The following is a 20,763-nucleotide window of genomic DNA, read 5'->3' on the forward strand; positions in this document are numbered from 1 at the left end:
GTCGATATCCCCCAACGACATACTTTTAAAATGAAGATTACAAACATTGAATTGAACACAGTACAGTAGCACAAATGAAAGCAACAAGAAAGAAGTATTTTTTCTGTTAAAAATCTGTCATCGTAATATCTGCTGTAGGAGGGAAAAATACATAATTATATAAAGCTAATACTTTCAATGACCATGCTTTGAATGGTGGTTTCATCCTGTTTTAATCACTGCAGACATTTAGCATAGTTGTCATAATAACTGACAGAATGTGATGTATAATTTAAAAGCGGCCTATTAACTAAACGTTCCACTTCATAATGAATACATTCCATTTTTTATCTACTGCAGAAGGAATTGTTTCATGAGAATAGATTATTAATCCCCAAAACAAATTTACATTAAAGATTAGTATATAAAATTGTGGTACTTACTAATTCTATTTTATGTTCAGTTGTTTAGTTTTCATTTTAGTTATCAGTGAATTGATAAACTAAACGAGTTTCTTGAATGACATTTGAATTCCAAGACGTTAAGTGTCGATCTTAACCATTCTCTGTTCCACGGAAACATTTAAGAACGTTTCCTAGCAGTTATTTCAGCCAAATTTACATAATTGATATGATATACGTAAAAGCTATCATTACTACGGGTAGTCTTCATTAAGAGTGGTGCAGTTTCTAGCTGTTTGCAGAGAGCGCCCGTTCTAACTGATGTTATTTATTCACTTCCTCTATACGAATGCCGTTATGACTTTTCATAGGGAAATTAAACTTCAAATATTCATACAAAGGTAAGCAACAAAGTTCTGAATTTTCACGGTAACAAAAGGAAAGCATTTCTGAAACAAATAACAAATATATACAAGACGATAGAAAGGTGTTGCAAGGATTCGAGCTATTCAATTTGTTACTGACAAGTGCAATGTGCATGTACAAAGAAACGGTGCGGTCAAATACGGGTACTACGAAGACTAATATACAGGCTGCGTAAGTTTAAGTTTAGACTGGAGAGAGCAACATAGTGTAACAAAGTGAGAAAAAATATATACGATGTCTTTATACTAGGCTGTGATGAATGCACAGAAAGGTGATAAAGAATATTCTACGGAAAGGAGGATGCAGCACGGTCATAGAAATTGACTGTTATGTATAGCGAAGCTTTGTTTAATAGCTATTGAAGCGACAATCAAACATGTCACGATGTAACAACATAGTTCAGTCAGCGCAGAAACTATATATCTTTTCCATCATCACTTGAGAAAAACGTATGAGTTCAATCGGTGGGCTTATATGAGTTGATTGGTGCTCATACAATGGAAAAAGTTGATACATATTTTGTCCTTGTCATGTAGGTAACAGAGGGATCATTTCCTTCAGTTATTCTAACATGTGATGAGGGATGGGTCCGTATTCCAAGGTGCTATCATCATTGGTCGTAACTTCGTGAACCTATTCCTGAACGATAAAATTTATCATTCTACTTCAAGATGGTCTGTATTTGGTAGACCGCGGGGGAGGGCGGGGGGGGGGAGGTAGCATATTGCGCAATATGAACTACTGTGAAGTGACCAAACAAGCAATGTCACTATATTCTAAACAACCAGCAGATGTTCACGAAAATCTACTAAAGCTAAGAAGCACTCATTTGTGAAGTTTACGGAAAATGTACAGATGTTAATATCCACCTGAAATGGAAAACTGGTGTATCTACTATATTGCCCAGATATGCCAAGTCTGAATATCTCGTGAATATCCTTGTAACCTATACACTAGATAACGTCTTCAAAAATCCGGATCTTTGAAGACGTGAAAATACACTACAAGGATTCTTTGCAATACGTTTTAATTACACACAATAAGTTATCTTTCAGTGCGATCCCAGAAGATAGACAGTAACCATCTCTAATGGTACTGGTATCTGCTTCATTGAATGGCGTTTTGAAAGTATAATGTAAATTCCATAGAACTTTTTTGGTTACCTTTGTATTAAACAAATTAGTAAAAGTCAAATAGCTGCAACAAATCGGCTCACTAGTGGCGCCGAATTCAATCTGAGCTAATTGAGAAAGAATGCTAACACTATTTTACTTTGTTGTGTGGTGGGATAATTTTAATTTTGCTTAGTATGTAATAACAAATATGCACTTACTTGCTTCTGTTCTGTGGAGCAATGGAACGCCCATTTCCTTTATTAATATGAACTTCCTTGACATGTCGAGCGAGCCGTTGAACGCTAGGGAATGGTGGGGCACCTTTCTTCACTCTTCCACAATTTCGCCACTGACACTGGAATTCGTGCTCTATAGAGCAGAGGAAAAGAATAAAAGTGAATAATAAGAAAAATGAATAAGGAAACAAAATACAACACAATATCCCAGAGTAAAGCATACACATGGAATCATCTCGCTGTTAAACACCCGAATGTAGTACAAAGTAGTGTTTCTTACCTAAACAATGCTTTTCGACACCATGCACAAACATAGTTATAGAAATCGTACTTCTTCTTCTTCTTCTTATTATTATTATTATTATTGATGAATACGTAACTCTAATTTCTTTTATAAAAATGGAATTTTTGCTTGAGTTTCTTCATTTATTGATAGTATTTTCAATGAAAACAAGTTCTCAATACAGTTGATTATACTGACGGTTTTTAAAAGAGTTTACCATAAAGACCATCCATCACGCAACAGTATCCAGGCGTGGAAGGATTAATTTTTATCAACGGAGAGTGTAGTGAAACAACACAGCGGTGGTAAATCGCGTGTCAGAAGAAAATGTGGAAGCAATTAAGAGTGTGTTTCTCACGTAGCCCGAGGAAGTCAATTCGCGCACAGAGCAGGCAATTGGTAATTCCAAAGTCAACAGTGCACGATGTGGTACATAAAGATTACATTTGCGCGCGTACAAGGTGCAATTGTTGGAAGAAATTAAGTCCAACGATAAGCCACAGAAAGCAGCATATGCAACTAAAATTCTGCACAGGATTGATTATGATCATAATTTCCTACTGAACGTTGTTTTCTTTGATGAGGCAACTTTTCACTTGTCTGGCTTTGTTAACAGACACAATGTTAGAATATGAGAATCTGAGAATCCGCATGCGTTCATATTACATTCTAGAGACAGTCCCAAATTGAATGATTTGTGTGTTTTAACACATAATGCAGTTATAGGCCCCTTCTTTTTCATAGAGCAAACCATAACAGGAAATGTGTTCTTAGACATGCTTCAACACTTTGCTGTTCCCCAGTTACAACAATTGCACCATCAAGGGACATTCCAATTGGATGGTGTCCCGCCACATTGGGGCCTACAAGTGAGGGAGTACATTGGTACTGAATTTCCTGGCCGTTGGAGAGGCCGTGATGGGGCAATTAGGTGGCTTCCACGCCCTCCTGATGTTACCCCTGGACTTCTTCCTGTGGGGGTTAAGTGAAAGACCTTGTGTATTCTGGTGAAAAGGTGCGTAACCTTGATGAACTGAAGAACCTATTAGGAATGCGATTGCTTCATTAACACTTCAGATGTTACAGAATATGTGGAGAGAGATTGAGTTTAGCTAGATATTGTAAGAGTTACAAACGGAGCTCATGTGGAGTTACACTGAGTTAGAGTGACTTGTAAGTAAGAACAACTAAACTTTTTGAGTTCTCCTTTAAAATGCATGTTCTTTTTCTTCTGTATCTCTGACCACATTAAAAGTATATACTTTTAAAAACCGTCAGTCCCATTCCGGACACTCTATACTTCAATGTGTTGATAATTTTGATGTATAAATGTTTATATATATATAAAAAAAACAATTCGTCCAAAATAAAACACAAGCCTTTACCATATTCAAAAGTTGTTCTGTACACATCTCTACATCTTAGTTTAAAAATTATATTTTTAACAATAGTTGAAATAGGTTTATAAGAAGTGTTACTATGCGATTAATAACACAATATATTTTAACACTAACACTATTCAATATATATAGTGAAATTTCGTACCAATCACTACTATGTCGGTGGTAGTTCACTACCAGAAGGGCCACCCCACCGAATTGGTCTAATTGGAGTAGCCAGACAAAGAGTGTTCTGGGAGAAGGCAGCAGTTCTCCAGTAGTCAAGTTTGCGGAAATCATAGTGATTGGTACGGCAACTTGGACATTTAGTTCCAGGCGTGGTCAGAGTGACTTTAACGGCTGGAATATTGCGGGGTGGAAGGCAAGGGAAACCACTCTATTTCCCCTAGTTTGCTGACAGCAAAAAGAGAACGTATGTACAATGGTCTTTCGCAAGTCAAAATATAGATCCGGAGGTAAAATATCCCCCCATTCGTATCTCCGGAAGGGGGATGGCTTGGGAAGGACTATTGGACGAAAAGGTAATAATGGGGGGAAGAGAGACAGAGAAAGAAAGACAGGGAAGAGCAAAAGGTTTAGGATAGGGGCATGGAACGTACGTACTATATTACAGGGAGGAAATTTAGAAAATCTTAAAGAAGAAATGAAACAAAATAACCTAGATTTGGTAGGAGTTTGTGAAGTTAGATGGGAAGGTAATGGGATGTTGAACAGCGAAGGGTATAGAATGGTTTACTCAGGTAATGAAAAGAGCGGTCATAATGGCGTAGGAATAATACTTGGAAAGCGTTTAAAGGTAGTGAAAGTATAATTTATTGATGATAGAGTTATGATGTTAAGACTTAAAGGAAAAACAAAGGATCTAGTGGTGATACAGATATATGCACCGACAACTTCGCATGCAACTGAAGCAGTAGAAGAAAATTATCAGAAAATAGAAGAAATTATAGATAGGGAGAAGAGGGGTGCATGCGTAATTGTAATGGGAGATTTCAATGCAGTTGTGGGAGAAAAACAGGAAGATAGTATCGTAGGCAAATATGGTTTAGGCGAAAGAAATTAAAGGGGAGAGGAACTAGTGAATTTCTGTAGACAGAATTCACTAGTAATTGGGAACACTTGGTTCAATCAACACAAGAGAAGAAGATATACATGGAAATCACCAATAGACGGTGGAAGATATCAAATAGACTATGTTATGATTCAGGACAGGTACCGGAATAGCTTAAAGAACGCGAAGACCCTTCCCGGGGCTGATATTTTCTCTGATCATAACCTTGTGCTGGCCGAAGTAGATATTCAACTGAAAAATGTAGACAGAAGAAAAGTAGATAACCAAGTGTTGAATACTGAAAAGTTGAAAAATGAGGAAATAAGAAAACTTTTCGTTGAAAAATTCGAAGAAAAATATTCAAACTAAAAAAGAATAGGCGCAGATAGTAACGTACAGTGGGAATACATTAAACTTTGCTTACAGCAGGCTGCAGAAGAAGCAGTAGGTTACCGCGAACACCAAACGACTAAGAAACCATGGGTTACAGAGCAGATGTTGCAGAAAATGAGGGAAAGGAAGTCGTGGAAACAGGTTGATACAGAAGAGGGCAGAAAGATGTACAGAAAGTTGAATAATGAGTTACAGAGAGAAACAGACAGAGCGAGGGAAGAGTTTTACAAAAGAAAATGCGAAGACATAGAAGAATTAGAAAGAGTTGGGAAATAGGAAATGTATAAGGAGGTGAAATCTGTGGAATTTCGGAGGAAACAAGGGTGTATTTTTACGATGGCAGTAGAAAATAAAAATGGGAAGGTAGTCAGCGACAGAAATGAGGTCATAGAAAGATGGAAAGAATACGTGGAAGACTTATATGAGAGTAGGGAGAGACCGTGTAAAGGTAGAAAACGAAGTAGGCGAGGATGATAAAGGATTTAGTATTCTTCGGGATGAGTTTGAAAAGGCTATATCCGAGATTAGGAATGGAAAGGCAACCGGGATAGATAATATACCAATCGAATTCATTAAAAATATAGGAGACAAGGGAAAGAAAGAATTGTTCCGACTATGCAATGAAATACATGAGACAGGGGAGTGGCCAAAAGACTTCCTGAAGACGATCATGATACCGATGGCTAAGAAATCGAACCCAAATAGATGTGAGGATTATAGAACTATTAGTCTCATATCTCATGCAGCAAAAATTTTGCTCCGAATACTGAACAGAAGGTTATATGGAAGAACAAATGAAGAAGTTGAGGAGGAGCAGTTCGGGTTCAGAAGAGGTAAGGGCACAAGAGATTCTATTGGATTATTAAGGGCGATTGGTGAAAGATTTATAGAACAAGGGAAAGGGTGTATGTTGTATTTACCGATCTAGAAAAGGCTTTTGACCGCGTGAATTGGGAATTGTTGTTGGGAGTTCTAAAGAAGATAGGGTTGGAATGGAAAGATCGAAGACTCATAAGAAACTTATACATGAACCAACAAGTGTTAGGATAGGGGAAGAACTGACGGAAGAGAGTGCAATTGGAAGGGGAGTTCGACAAGGATGCTGCCTCTCGCCAACACTATTTAATGTCTATCTAGAAGAGATAGTGAAAAAGAGTTTACATGATGATGACGGCATTTCGGTAGGAGGTATGATTAGATGCATAAGATTTGCAGACGATATGGCGCTTGTTGCAGAATCTGAAAAGGAAATCAATAATGTTAGAAAACCTGAGGATGGGCTTTGAAGAATATGGGATGAAAATAAATGTTAGAAAGACAAAAACCATGGTGATTGGAACGAAGAGGTCTGTGTCAAATATAAAAGTGGCAGGGGAGAAAAGAGTGAATAGTTTTCGATAGTTTTCGATATCTGGGTAGTATTCTTAGTAATGACATGAAGTGCGAACGTGAAATAAAAACAAATACTGAAGTTTCATATTACAATTTTCAATTTACATTTTCTTTTTCTCTCTCATTTTTATTATGAAACTTGGGTATGTTACAGTCTCCACCGGGAATCGAACTTCTTGTAATAGCAACTATACAACGGAATATATTAGAGAAAGGGATTCTTCCCTTATATTATCGAATATCAAATAGTGCTGAAGCCATATCTGTAACACTCCTTTTCCATTCCTACAACACGTTCTTGGCTAACTCACTTCGCTGTCAGCTTTTGTGTTATTTGATTTTGAGTGTAGCGTCCCTTTCAGTATCGAGGTCATATAACACGTGGACTTACTGCTTAGCGTGAGACCCGAACCAAGCGAACTTCCGTCGGGAATCCAACCTGGGTCCTCCACACCAAAGCCGCTTACACTAATGGCTTAACTACGAGGGAGCTCTTTGTATTACTATGAAGTTGTATTCGCAGAAATACAATTGATCCAGTTACCATCTACTAACGTAATTATTATAGTGCCAAAATGCTTACTTGCATAATTTTCCTGTAGGGCTAGTACAGGATCGAGAGATGCTATAGCTTTGCTCACTTTAGATTTTAATGGAATCCGCTAAATTATTTTTGCCGCGAATTTCTTCAAATCATTTTAAAAGTTGTGGGCAAATTAACGCAGCTGCCAATGTATCACTTCCCTAAATTTTCCGAGTTCTTTTTTAGTGGAAGATCCAAGACCAATTTCTTGTGCTGGAACTGTATATATATGCTTTATTTTCAAAGTCTCCGGGGACTTGAACTGATAATAGTTTAGAAAATACAAGAAGAAATGTTTATATAATTTTCGTTAACACGTGCATTCGTTTGTTTACTAAACCACATGATGAATATATTTCCTGGATCAAAACTAGACAAGCGATTTCCAGAAATACAGTATTTGAACTTTCTCACCTACTGTTTTAAACAAAAAAGATACGATGAAAACTATTTATGTATAAAGTAAAAGCATGTTATGTGTACAAGAGATAATTTTCCCAATTATTTTGTGCATGTGTCTTGTTTAATTCCACTATTATGATACTTTAAATTATTGTTATTCTGCATTGTTCCATTTCACATTAATAACCTATTAATTCAATCAACTTATCAACAATGAACAAAATACCTGGATTAGCTTGGAAAAACATATGTACATGACCGCTTGCTTCCTGAATACAATGATCAACAAGATCTGCCATGTCCTCAAACTGCCAATCGCAACTCTCCCAACAACATTCATACACTAAATCTTCTACTGGAGTCGCAGTGCTTTGTCCTGCATTGTTCCCTGCTGGAGCAGGGCTTTGAGATTGATTTTGCGCTTGCTGTTGTGCAAGTAGTTCCTGCGCTTCTGCGAACTTAGCAGCATTCTCTTCATTCATTTTTGCTGCCTTTTCTTCCCACGATTGCTTTAAATGGCTTGGAAGACTTCTCCACTGGAAAGGAAAGTTTCCATTTTAGTTAAAACATAAATGTGAATTCAAAGTGGTATCAACATGGGGACGTGACTGTTATCTTTATAAGATCTATATTATTTTCTTTCCTTTATTATTACTCTCATATTGATCAAGGACAATCATGACATTCAATGCGGTATCTAAATTTATTTCGGAAACTTCCCCTATAAAATAAAATATTTTTTATTTAATGATAATAACATATTACTTGTGTATATATCGGGTGTTCTAAAAGTGGAGCCCATGGACTACAGAGCATTATTCTACAAGTGAAAATAAAACACAAAACATATATATATATATATATATATATCTTTGTATACCTTTCGAATCTTCTCTGGAGACACAAATTGCACTATGTGGCAACGTCGCAAATAAAGAACTATAGATTATATCTACCAATCTATCAAATAGTGATATCGATTCTTTTCAGATAGCAGCTAAAGTCGATATTGATTGGCACTAGCATCGCTTATTAGTGTAGCAATCGATTCAACTGCTTGTTGTATTCGTAGAGTAATGATAATGGCTCCAAGTTAACCTGTGACGTTGCAACATTGTGAAAATTGGATTCCCCATAGCGCCTGAAGAAGGGGCCAGAGGGCAATCTATCATATAACATTTTCGCTTTATTTTGGCCTCTAGAATAGTGCTCTGTGGCCTGTGGGCGCCATTTTTAGAACACCCGATATATATATATACATATATATACAGGGTGGTAGGAAACTCCACCGACAAAATTCGGGAGGTGATTCCCAACACCGAAACAAGAAAAAAAAAGCCCTTTCGCACTTTTCTCTAGGACACAGTTTCGGAGCTATATGATGCCGAAAACGGGGCAAAATACACTTTAGAGCGCTATATCTTCTCTATTTCGAATGATAAAGGCAAGGCGGCATGGTCACCTCAAAGGAACGAAACCTGCTTTATTCAAAGATGGGTATGTCGCAATCGTGAAATCGGTGCACAAGGGATTCCCCAAAGGAGCGTAGGGACTCCCGGATAAACTGTCAGGTAAAGATACGTCAAAACAGGCGTGAATGAATAGGCTTCCCACCTGGTAACCATAATTAGTTGTACCATGCCGAGATCTCAAACAGAGACGAAATGGTGGACACGTCATATTCGCTATGTGTGGTTGCATAAAGGTCTTCACCACAGCGAAAATTAAACTACCGCTAATTTTATAATTTTTCTGTAATATGTTCAAAATAAATACAAATATTGGGAAAACAAAAACATAGTGTGCTAGATATTATGATTTTGCATGTGATACTGTCATCACAACTCACTTATCTGTTTTCCATTTGCAACTGCCGAAAGATTTAGCGTTTTTTGCGGATTGTGTAAATAGCGGCACACCCAAAGAAGATAGGTGAGTTGTGATAACGGTATCACATGTAGAATATTATCTAGTGAACTATGTTTTTGTTTTCCCAATAATGTTAATTGTTTTCAAGATATTATAAAAAAAGCTTTAAAATTAGCGGTAGTTTCATTTCGCTGTGGTGAAGATCCATAACCACCAGATACTGATGGTAACCAACAATGCAGCGGTATTAATTATTCCTGCCAGGGTTACTATGTTATTTTCATGATATAAGCCGGGGATAAGCTTTTACATGAGGATGATTTTCCCTGCACCCCCTCGTTTATTCGAACACTGCTGACAGCAAAACATTGACTATTTTCGGGAACATTGCACGGTCACACACAGGGGGACATACGGCTAAACCACACTACATACGTACTTCGTTGATTTGCCTCAAAAGGACCCCCAAGTTGCCAGTCTAGGTCTTCCGATGCACAAGGAGTTAGCACTGAGGAAACACTGAGTGCACAACCAACAAACAATACATCACCATTGAGCAGACCTACCTTGTCTGTCAAAGTCATCCGTGAAGTTGAAGTGGGCAACTACTACGTTGTGTGTTGTGAATCACGTTCAGAGTGTAGTGTGTTGTGACAATGGCCCATTACACCAATCAGGAACAGGCCGCGATGATTTTTGTGTATGGAGAAGCACATGGAAATGGTAGGCAGGCAGCCCGATTATACAACGATCGATATCCCAATAGACGCCAACCGCATCATACATTTGCAACGCTGTTTCGTCGTTTGTGTGAGACCGGATCGTTTCACCCTGCCATGTATGACACGGGAAGACCACGTGAGGAACGCACTGTGCATGCCGAAGAACGTATTTTCCGACATGAGCTCGATGACCCGAGTGTAAGTTTCAGGGAGCTTACCCGTCAGCATAATGTCAGTCATGAGAGGGTGTTGTCGATCCTTCATGCCAACAATTTTTACCCCTATCATTTGCAACGGGTACAGGGTCTATCGCCAGGGGATTTTCCTCCCAGGCTAGACTTTTTAAATCAGGTTCTCCATTTGGTGGCAACAACTGTCGGTTTTCTCTCCTCCATTTTGTTCACAGATGAAGCCCAATTTGGAAGGGATGGTACCAGAATTTTCATAATAGTCATCTGTGGTCTGTGGATAATACACATGGAATGGTACAGGCCCGCCACCAACACTAGTTTCGTATCAACGTTTGAGCAGGGATTCTGGGTGACCATCTCATTGGACCAGTTGTTCTTCCACAACGACTCACTGGGCCTATCTATTTGAACTTCGTGCGCGAGATACTTCCTACACTTCTGGAGGATGTGCCGTTGGTCTTACGACAACGTATGTGGTATATGCACGATGGTGCCCCGGCGTATTTCTGTCGCCCCGTGCGTGATTATTTGAACACTGTTTTCTTGGGCAAGTGGATCGGCCGTGGCGGTCCTATGTCATGGCCTGCCCGGTCGCCGGATTTAAACCCTCTGGATTTCTATTTATGAGGGCATCTCAAAACTGTTATTTATGCTACTCCGGTACCTGATATCCAAACGTTGGAACAACGCGTCCGAGCCGCTTGTGACGCTTTGCGGGAAGAACCAGACACGTTTCGACGTGTGCGCCGGTCTGTGCGACGACGTCTGAATGCCTGTGTTCAGAGTGGTGGACGTCATTTTGAGCATCTTCTTTAGTGTTGCCACAGGTAAGACTGTTGTAAGACTTCTGAAACCTTTAGTGTCATTCTTTGTGATACTTATTCATCACGGACACCAGTACGAGCTGTAGTGTATCATCCTTGAAAATACAGTCCATGTTTGCCTGTACGCATGCTTACTTTTGTCCATGTCTTCCATGCCTCAGTTGCCTACTCGGTGTCTGCTTTGCCTACAGCGATTCTTGGCCCTGCAATGTCTGCGTACTTTGCTTGTTGCGGAACCGCTGCACCAACACCCATGTCCGGCGGTGTTTCCTTGAATTGGTCCCCGACGCTGCAATGGGGAATCCCCTTTTCCAGCTCTCACCCCACAGTTCGTACGTAAGTCATACGTAACACGTCATAATACATACGTCTGTTTCACTTTTCACTGCCCCTACCATATCTGCTTTGCGGAATCCCCCTTCTTCCTGTATGGACTCCCATTGCGCAGTTCCATCTGCTTCATTCAGTTTGCACCATCAGATCCCCTGAGTATGATTTTCTTTCTCATTTTGTGGACCGACGTCACTATCTCAATTCGTTCGGGAGATATTCTACTTTACCCACGGTGTGTGGGCGATCTTTTGCTCGGTTGCTGCTGGAACACGCCGCATCTTTCGCCTTCTGTTCATGACTTGTTTCCTTGTTTCCAGTTGTGGAGTCACCTCCCGAAGTATATTCAACCACACTTCATATCCACAACTTCATTGTTGGTCACCATCAGTACCTGGTGGTTATGCAACCACACATACCTAATATGACGCGTCCATCAACTCGTCTCTGTTTGAGTTCTCGACATGGTTACAACTAATTATGGTTACCAGGTGGGAAACCTATCCATTCACGCCTATTTTGACGTATTTTTACCTGACAGTTTATCCGGGAGTCCCTACGCTCCTTTGGGGAATCCCTTGTGCACTGATTTCATGATTGCGATATACCCATCTTTGAATAAAGCAAGTTTCGTTCCTTTGAGGTGACCATGCCGCCTTGTCTTTATCATTCGAAATAGAGAAGATATAGCGCTCTAAAGTGTATTTTGCCCCGTTTTGGGCATCATGTAGCTCGGAAACTGTGTGTCCTAGAGAAAAGTGCAAACGAACTTTTTTTTTTCTTGTTTCGGTGTCGGGAATCACCTCCCGAATTTTGTCGGTGGAGTTTCTACCACCCTGTATATGTCAAGACGCTGGGCTAGATCTGTCCCATTATGGAAAAATGCAATTCGACATCATGAGACAAATTAAAGACATCACACGTAATAGATATTTAAGTGCACTACTTGCATACTATGATTTAATGTGATTTCAATATGCTGATTACCTACAAAGCACTAAACACATTCTTTATCGATTATTTCAGTTCTTCCGTCTACGAAGATGTATGCAGATAAGACTATCAGTTTAAGGAAATACTCGGAACATGCATGCTGTCTTAAGAAGCAAAACACCAAAAGCAGCACTTGGTTGTGAATTTATAGTCATATACAATCATTCCATTAAGGAGTGTTGACCAGGAAGAATTTGTGCCGTTATCCTTAACTTTATTATCGTTTTCTACCGCTTCTATAGTCTTATTCTAAACCTACTGGTACTATGGTACTGGACGAGGTCATACGCCGCTCAAAACAATTAACTTCTTTCATTGTACACACGTACGACTATTATCTTTTCTGAGTAGATCATACTGGGAAACAAACCGTAGGTATGTTTACATGTATTTAAGAAATGACAAAAGTTATGAAGTTACACCATATATAACACTAATACAGCATTTACTGCATAAACTGTTGCCAAAATTTCAAATTAGTTATACTGTGTTGCGCATTTTATTAACCAGCTAATACGAACTTACTTTCTTTATCAGAAAAAAATATTATCTACTTATGTGATTCATATTACCTAACCCTCTTTTGTTGACTTAAAATATGATTTTAATAAAAGATAATAAAACAGAAGGCACAATTATTATGTCTGAATTTCTATATTTACTAGTATTATCCTCTGAATCTACTCTCTACAAAAGAACTTCACACATGTGTAGTCATAACAACGCCTTTTCAAAATCAGACACAGTATTACATGTCAAATAGTGGTACTGGGTATAAGCACTCACTTTCAGAAATTCAAATACAAGGTACGGCCCACGGAATTGAACTTCTTGCTCTAATTGCTTAAATAAAATCAGGTTATGTTAGTTATTATTAAAATATTTATTTGTAAAAATACGAATAAAATTATAGAAAGTTTTCGCAGAAATAAACTATTCCTTGTGGATATTTTTATCAGAAGTAATTTGCACAATATTACAGGTTACCAATGAAATACATAGCTATGGAATATAAAGAGAATCGTCTGAGTTGTTTTTGAGAAAATAGCCCGAAACAACTCATCCCCAAGAGTAAACTATCTATTGTAGAATTTTTCAGAAGAAGTGAGTTATGACATATTATCAGATTATTAATGAAATATAAACAAAATCGCCTGAGTAGTTTTTGAGAAAATCGACCGAGGAAACTCAACCCCCTAGAGTAAACTACGTCTTGTGGATTTCTTTTCAGGACAAGTGAGTTATGTTATATTGTGGGGTTAGTAATAAAACATCAGGACCTTGAAAGAGAAAGGGCGAACTCGAAATTTTTTTTTTTTTTAATTTTTCCTCGCATCAGACAATCTGGAGAACACATATATACCGCGTTTTGCCCAGATTCGCCCTTAGTATTCTCAGAGTTTCTAGATAAAGATTCGCCTTTGCAAAGCTTTCGGCTTGATTTCCCAACACTCCGATTTCAGGATTCGCCCTTTCTCTTCCAAGGTCCTGACATTTATTAATGAAATATGAACAAAATCGCCTGATTCTTTCTGAGAAAATCGTCCGTGAAAAAAATCAACCCCTCAAAAAGTATGCCTTCTGGATTTTTTTCAGAGACTTATACCACACTATGGGGTTGCTAACGAAATATTAATGTACGAAATAAAGAAAATCGTGTTTTCGAGAATATTACAATATTTTATTTTCACTTTTTAGTAAACTACGCTTAATTTTGGACATAAGAAGAAAATTCGACCACCCTCCACAGGAAATTTTATAAAAACTTACATTTATATATAAAAAAAATAAAGTTTGGTGTAGATACGTTGAACGTATGACCCCTAGACGAGTGAATATTTATGTCGGGACGAAAGACCGAACGTGCATATATCCAAAAATTACTTTTTCGACTTGTAGGAGCCATGAAATATTAAATCCGTTGAAATCTCGAATTCGAGTTTTTCACGATTATCATACTTTCTTCTTTCCTATCGTTCTCTCGAAAGTAAAAAGTAGATCACGTAGCCTTCGTAAGGTGACGTTGTTACCATGAAATGAAATACAAGTTCTCCCAACTTTACACGATTAACATTCATACTTTCAAGAGTATGATCCTTGATTGTATACTAAATGTATCTGTAAGTACAGACCGCATCATCCAGAAACCTGCGCCAAGGACAAATTCTGGGAAAAGGCAATATGATGAAATGCATGATGAAACTTGTATATTTATGAGTAACATAAGGTTGTCTATAAGACTTTGGAGGTCGAAATTGAGAACACATTTATTGGGATTTGAAAGTAACATTACGAAACCACTCGATGACTCTGCCATTTTTCCAGCAACACCATAATCCCGTCACTATAGAACTTCTGCGGTTTCTGGGCAAACAATTGTGCCCCGTGGTTTTCATAGACCACTTTTGAAACTAAATTAACACCATTCACGAAGTTCTGCAGAGATCGAAACAAACGATGCCAAGTCCGAGCTAAAAGATTGATGCATTTAAACCTCCCACCAAGTTCTGACGGTCGTGCAGTTTGACTAGACAGTAAATGTCCACTCTATCGTTCTGTCCGACGGCAGCAGTCACTGATGCAACCATGCCTCTCCAATGCCACTAAACTCACAGTATAACCATCCTGGTCGTAACTGTGGAGCTTCTCGCTTAGAACAAGATTTTTTTTCTCACATTGTTGTCACACGTTATCCACTTTTGGAGATTGGAATACTAACGCCATCTCTTGCGCAAAAGGCTCACTACTTTTGAGTTTAACGTCCTGTTCAGCAGCGAGACTATACGAGACGTGGACCTACTGATTAACGTAGCCCGGTCGGAATCGAACCCGCGTCTCCCGCGCCAAAGGTGCGTGCGCTAACCGCTTAGCCACGAGTGAGCTCTCGTTGATTGTTGAATACCGAGTCATTGCAGTGATCACGGCAACCCCCGCAATCAGATACATCGGTCATTTCGATTTCCCTCAGTTGTTTTTGCATTTTCCCGCCTCTTTTCCTAATTGTTTTGACCAGTATATATTACATCAACTTGCATTTCTGCGGATAATGCTTTCGATATATGAACTGTAATTTCTAATAAGATCGTCATTACCGACCTATTTTTTTACAAAACCATGTTGCTATTCTATTGTAAGTGACCTGAAATGACACGACAAATATTCGAAAATTAATGTTCCGAATAATTTCCCAAAGATATTTAGAATAGTAATTGGTCTATAATTATTAGGGTTCCTTTTGTTTTCCCCCTTTCAATATTGATACTATAATGGACTTTTTCGAATGTTCCGGAAAGAAATGTATATTCGCTGAGATTGATGCCATATTATTGGCACATGTTATGATTACATAATTCGATATATGATCCTGCCCAATTTATGTGCAAGGTTTCAATCGCTTAATTACTCTAAGAATGCCAGTCGTACTTAAAAAATACATTAATATTACGATTAAATTACATATTAGGATCTTGATGTGTCTTCCTTCATAATACATAATTTGTATTGTACAGGGTGTCCGAGAAGTCCTTCCCTGATTACAGAAATTGATAACTCAGGCTAGAAATAAGATAGAAATATGAAACTGGTGTTGAATTGTTTACAAACTATAAAAGTTTTTGTCTGTGTTAGGTTTGTTCTGTTTTACCAAGTCTCAATTTTGTTTGTTTTAGGTTTGTAGTACGTAAGTAAGAAGCCCAAGAAGCCATGCCAACCAACCAGGAGAAGGCACAGTGTGTCCTGTGGTACCATGAGACACGATCACCAACCACGGTGCAGAGACAGTTCCAGACAACATTTGGGAGGACTCCACCTGATGTCAAGAGCATTAAAGCCTGGTATGAGAAGTTCAAGAACACAGGGTCGGTTGCTGACCTTCCGAGGTCTGGTCGACCAAGAACCTCAGCAGACACGGTGGAGGCTTTTCTGAGAAGTACTAAGAAATCGGTGCGCAGGGCCTCACGTGAATTACAGATGCCAAAAAGCTCTATCCATGACATTTTACACAAACGTTTATTGTTTCATGCTTACAAAGTGCAACTCATTCAGGCCTTGTTGCCCGACGACGGTACACGTCGATATGACTTTGCGGTCGAAATGCTATCACGTATTGCGGACGATAATGGTTATCTCAGACGAAATGCCTTTTCCGACGAAGCTACATTCTTTGTCAGTGGAGTAGTGAATCGCCATAATGTACGCATTTGGGGTTCAGAACCCCCCAGGGAGGTCAGGGAGTTCACCAGAGGCAGTCCAAAGGTGAATGTTTGGTGCACGATCGAATTATCGGGCCATTCTTCTTCGCTGAGGATACCATCACATCTGCAGTGTACCTGGATATGTTGCAGCTGTATGCTGTTCCTCAGCTGCTTCGACGTCGTTTTTCAGCAAGACGGTGCACCACCTCATTGGGGTTTGGACGTCCGTGCCTATCTCGATAGGACATTTCCTGGGCGATGGATTGGTCGTGATGGACCAACAGCTTGGCCTCCACGCTCTCCTGACATAAGCCCATTAGACTTCTTTTTATGGGGTTATGTCAAGGATGAGGTCTACCGAACACGTGTACCAGATCTTGAAACCCTGCAGCAACGAATAACCACAGTCGTTGCATCGATCCCTCCAGTGGGTGCTCATGTGGAAGTGTACTGATGTGACCAAAACTTTTATAGTTTGTAAACAATTCAACACCAGTTTCATATTTCTATCTTATTTCTAGCCTGAGGTATCAATTTCTGTAATCAGGAAAGGACTTCTCGGACACCCGGTATTTTGTCCTTTTCTTTCTTGAAATCTTTCCGAAACACTTATTGGTTTTTAAACAAGTTTATAAAAGAGCGAATATTGTTACCTGTATGGTGCAAGGACTATTATTTTCATACTATATATTTCGCAAAACCTACTGTTTGCTTATATATATATATATATATATATATATATTAATGTTATGTAATTTCTTTACCATTTTTCTACATTCTGAAAATTTTATATACTATTTTAGCATTTTCGTTCTCCCATATATTCTGTGGGATCTTATTTTTTTATTTCTTAACTTTGTAACTCTCGGTTTAACCTGGAACTTATACCTAATAATTTTTTCTTCTTCCTCCTCTTCTTGACCTGAAAACCAAATCATGACTTTGTTCCCTTAAAAATATTTTGAAAAGCTCACAAATTGAGACTAGACATAAATTTCTTACCTCATTCCCAACTATTCTGCTGATTTCTCCAAAACTTGAATCTGGGTATTTTTGGGCAACTGCTCTCCGAACATCACTGGAGTATAAAATATATCCTGTGACTAATTTCTTTCCTGGTGTTTTCTTCAATAAAGAGGAAGAAAGTTCGTTACATTATGGTTTTGCTTTATAATGGTAATAAAAAAGACTATCTTACAATTAAACAGGTGGTTCATAACTTTCAATATCACTACCAAAAGATTTTTTATCATAATGGGATTGACTTTTAAATTCACATATAATATATTGTTGTATAAATTTGTTATTTAGTTTACAGAAACGAATAAAAAGAAAATAAAAATAAAATTAATAATAATAAAATTGAGAAACTTTAATATTGAGTTGAGTTGATTTTATTTTGAGTTTAACGTCTCTTTCAGCAGCGAGGCTATATAAGACGGGACCTACTGATTATCGTGGAATCCGAACCACTTGAGCTCCCGCCCGGAATCGAACCGGGTCTCCCACGCCAAAGGCGCGTACGCTAACCACTTAGCCAGGAATGTGTAGGTGTTGTTTTTTATAATAATAATAATAATAATAATAATAATAATAATAATAATAATAATAATAATAATAATAATAATAATAATAATAATAATGTTTATTTTGGGCAAAGAACGAAAACTGATAGCATGCAATACAAAATATATTCGTATGCTAATGGAAACTTAAATTGCTTAATAACACAGAAGGTGCGAATTCAGAGTTGTTTTACTTATGGTTTCAACAACTCAAATGTAATTACTAAATAACGCAAAGAAATTATGTAAGTAAAACTTAGTAAACTTATCATTTGTGTATTTAAACAATAAATAAAAGAAAGAAGAAAACGCAAACAACGTAATACTGGTTCACTAATTAATAGCTATTTACTGGCAAAAGTAATACCGATAATAATGCATAATCTAGCGTATTCTACAATTACAACCCTAATAAAAATATTACATATCTACGCTAACTGCACTTTTATGAAAATAAATGTTAAGAAATAATTTTGCAGGTATTAAGAGGCACAGTTATTTTATGGGTTAACGATACTATGGATTAAAAGAATTTTAAAGTAACTTCAAATCAATTTATAAGCACTCAATAATATTATAATGGGAACAAAAAAACACATCTGTTAATACGATTCTTACAATACATATTACGACCGAAAAATTGTATGAAACAATTGCGTACAATGCACATATATGTATTTCCTGATGATTCCCACAACTTGAAGTATATGTTAAAGGTGTTATTTTCGTCTGTTTATCTGCAAGCGTCTTCGGCAATAATGAAAATTTAAAGGTAAAGAAAAATAAATAAAAACGGAAAACTACGCTAAAATGATAGCAAAAATTTTAAACAAAATATTTAACGAAAAAGTAAATTACAATTTGCGAATTAACCATTTTTCTCTCACTCGCACCGACGATTAGTAGATAAGCAGTCGAAAATTGTAGCTTTAACATGGGCTACCAATTATGGAAATCAAGGAGAGAGAATTTTTAAAGTGACGTGTTTATTACTGATCTAATATTTGTAATAATAATCAAAACATAATGATCAAATAGAACCTATAAATGTAAAATTCTATTACATCAAGTGTGATTGAATGATATACGAAGAGCGAAAACAATCCTACATTTCTTCGCTCTTCGTATATCATTCAATTAAACCCGTGTTTCTGTCTTATCATACTGGTGTTATAACCACGCTATCCAGTCAGCTCCTTGATAATTAACCACACAGTTTTTCATTCTTGAGGTCGGTGTTCAGCCACTCAGACCAGAGATCCGGATTCCAACCACGTACACAGCGTTTGTCCACCAAAGTTCACTTGGTGCGAACTGGGATCGAACCCAGGACCTTATGCACCAGAGTTGAACGCTCTACTACTGAGCCATCACTGATCCAGGTTCGAATTCCACATCAATCATGCATTTTCACTCTATGTATCATAAAATATATATGTTACATAGATCAGGCGTCAATTTGACAAAATCTGAAAATAAAAAGTTAGATAACCACCTTCAAGTCCAGAAAAAAATCAGCATGGGTAGATTATGGAATGAAGTTGCTGTATGATTTAAAAGGGGTCACAACAAGAAAAAACCAAGTGTATGAGAGAGAACGGAATTGTAAGATGGTAAGGAAGACGAGAAGCAGACCTATACATTGCTTATTATCCTCTCTGCTAATACAAAACTCTGCACAGAAGATACCTGTATAAGTGCTTAGTGAAGTACGGAAAAAGTCTCCAGCAATTTTGCACAAAAAAATGCAGAACAAAACTATTTTTACCTTTCTAGGTAAAAGTTTAAAGAAACTGGATTTGTGATAATTCCCACGATACAATAAATTTAGAGGTATGTATTTTCATATTTTTAAATTATATATTTAAAAAAATCACCTCACATCTACCCCTATTGTACTCCTTATAACTTTTCCAATTCTCTTTTGCATTTTGGAGATGGCAAAAGTCCCTATATACATCTACTTTAAAGATTTATATGTAAATATTTTCAGGAACTTTTTTCCCTAACAGTACTTTATAAATTTTCAAGCATTCTTCGGTTTCATTTTATTAGCATTTTATGAGATATCACTATGAACATAAACTTTGATATTTCTTTCTTGCAACAGTACACTCCCAGAAGACTACAGCTTGGTGGATAATATAATAAAGTCGAGCTGTATTTTATAGTGAAGGAAGAATTTATATTCAAACTTCTCGCCTGGCAATTCTTGTCAATCTAATCAAATGTGTATTACAACTTTGCAAAATATGGAGTAAGATAAAAGTATCAGAGTCTTGCAATAGGTTTTCTTCTTTTCCTTTTCAAATATCAGTTTACTGATTACGGTTCTTCAACCTGCAGGCAACACAATTCTTATCTTTGTCATATAATGTGGTAAATATTTACATTATTTAGAATATTAATCACATA

General features: G+C 37.5%; 1 protein-coding gene across 5 annotated transcripts in view; it reads right to left on the reverse strand.

The window, feature by feature from the left end:
* polybromo (protein) overlaps positions 1–20,763 on the reverse strand; it is a 251,788-nt gene that overhangs the window by 38,040 nt on the left and 192,985 nt on the right. For all 5 annotated transcript variants that reach the window (XM_081733781.1, XM_081733778.1, XM_081733782.1 and 2 more), the window contains 3 exons: positions 17,786–17,908; positions 7,888–8,197; positions 2,140–2,290 (listed from right to left, as the gene is read on the reverse strand). In XM_081733781.1, coding sequence (XP_081589907.1) covers positions 2,140–2,290; positions 7,888–8,197; positions 17,786–17,908 — 584 coding nt within the window. The remainder of the gene's footprint in view (positions 1–2,139; positions 2,291–7,887; positions 8,198–17,785; positions 17,909–20,763) is intronic.

The sequence above is a fragment of the Thermobia domestica genome, chromosome 12, assembly GCF_964235325.1.
Source record: "Thermobia domestica chromosome 12, izTheDome1.hap1.1, whole genome shotgun sequence".
Classification (NCBI taxonomy): Eukaryota; Metazoa; Arthropoda; class Insecta; order Zygentoma; family Lepismatidae; genus Thermobia; species Thermobia domestica.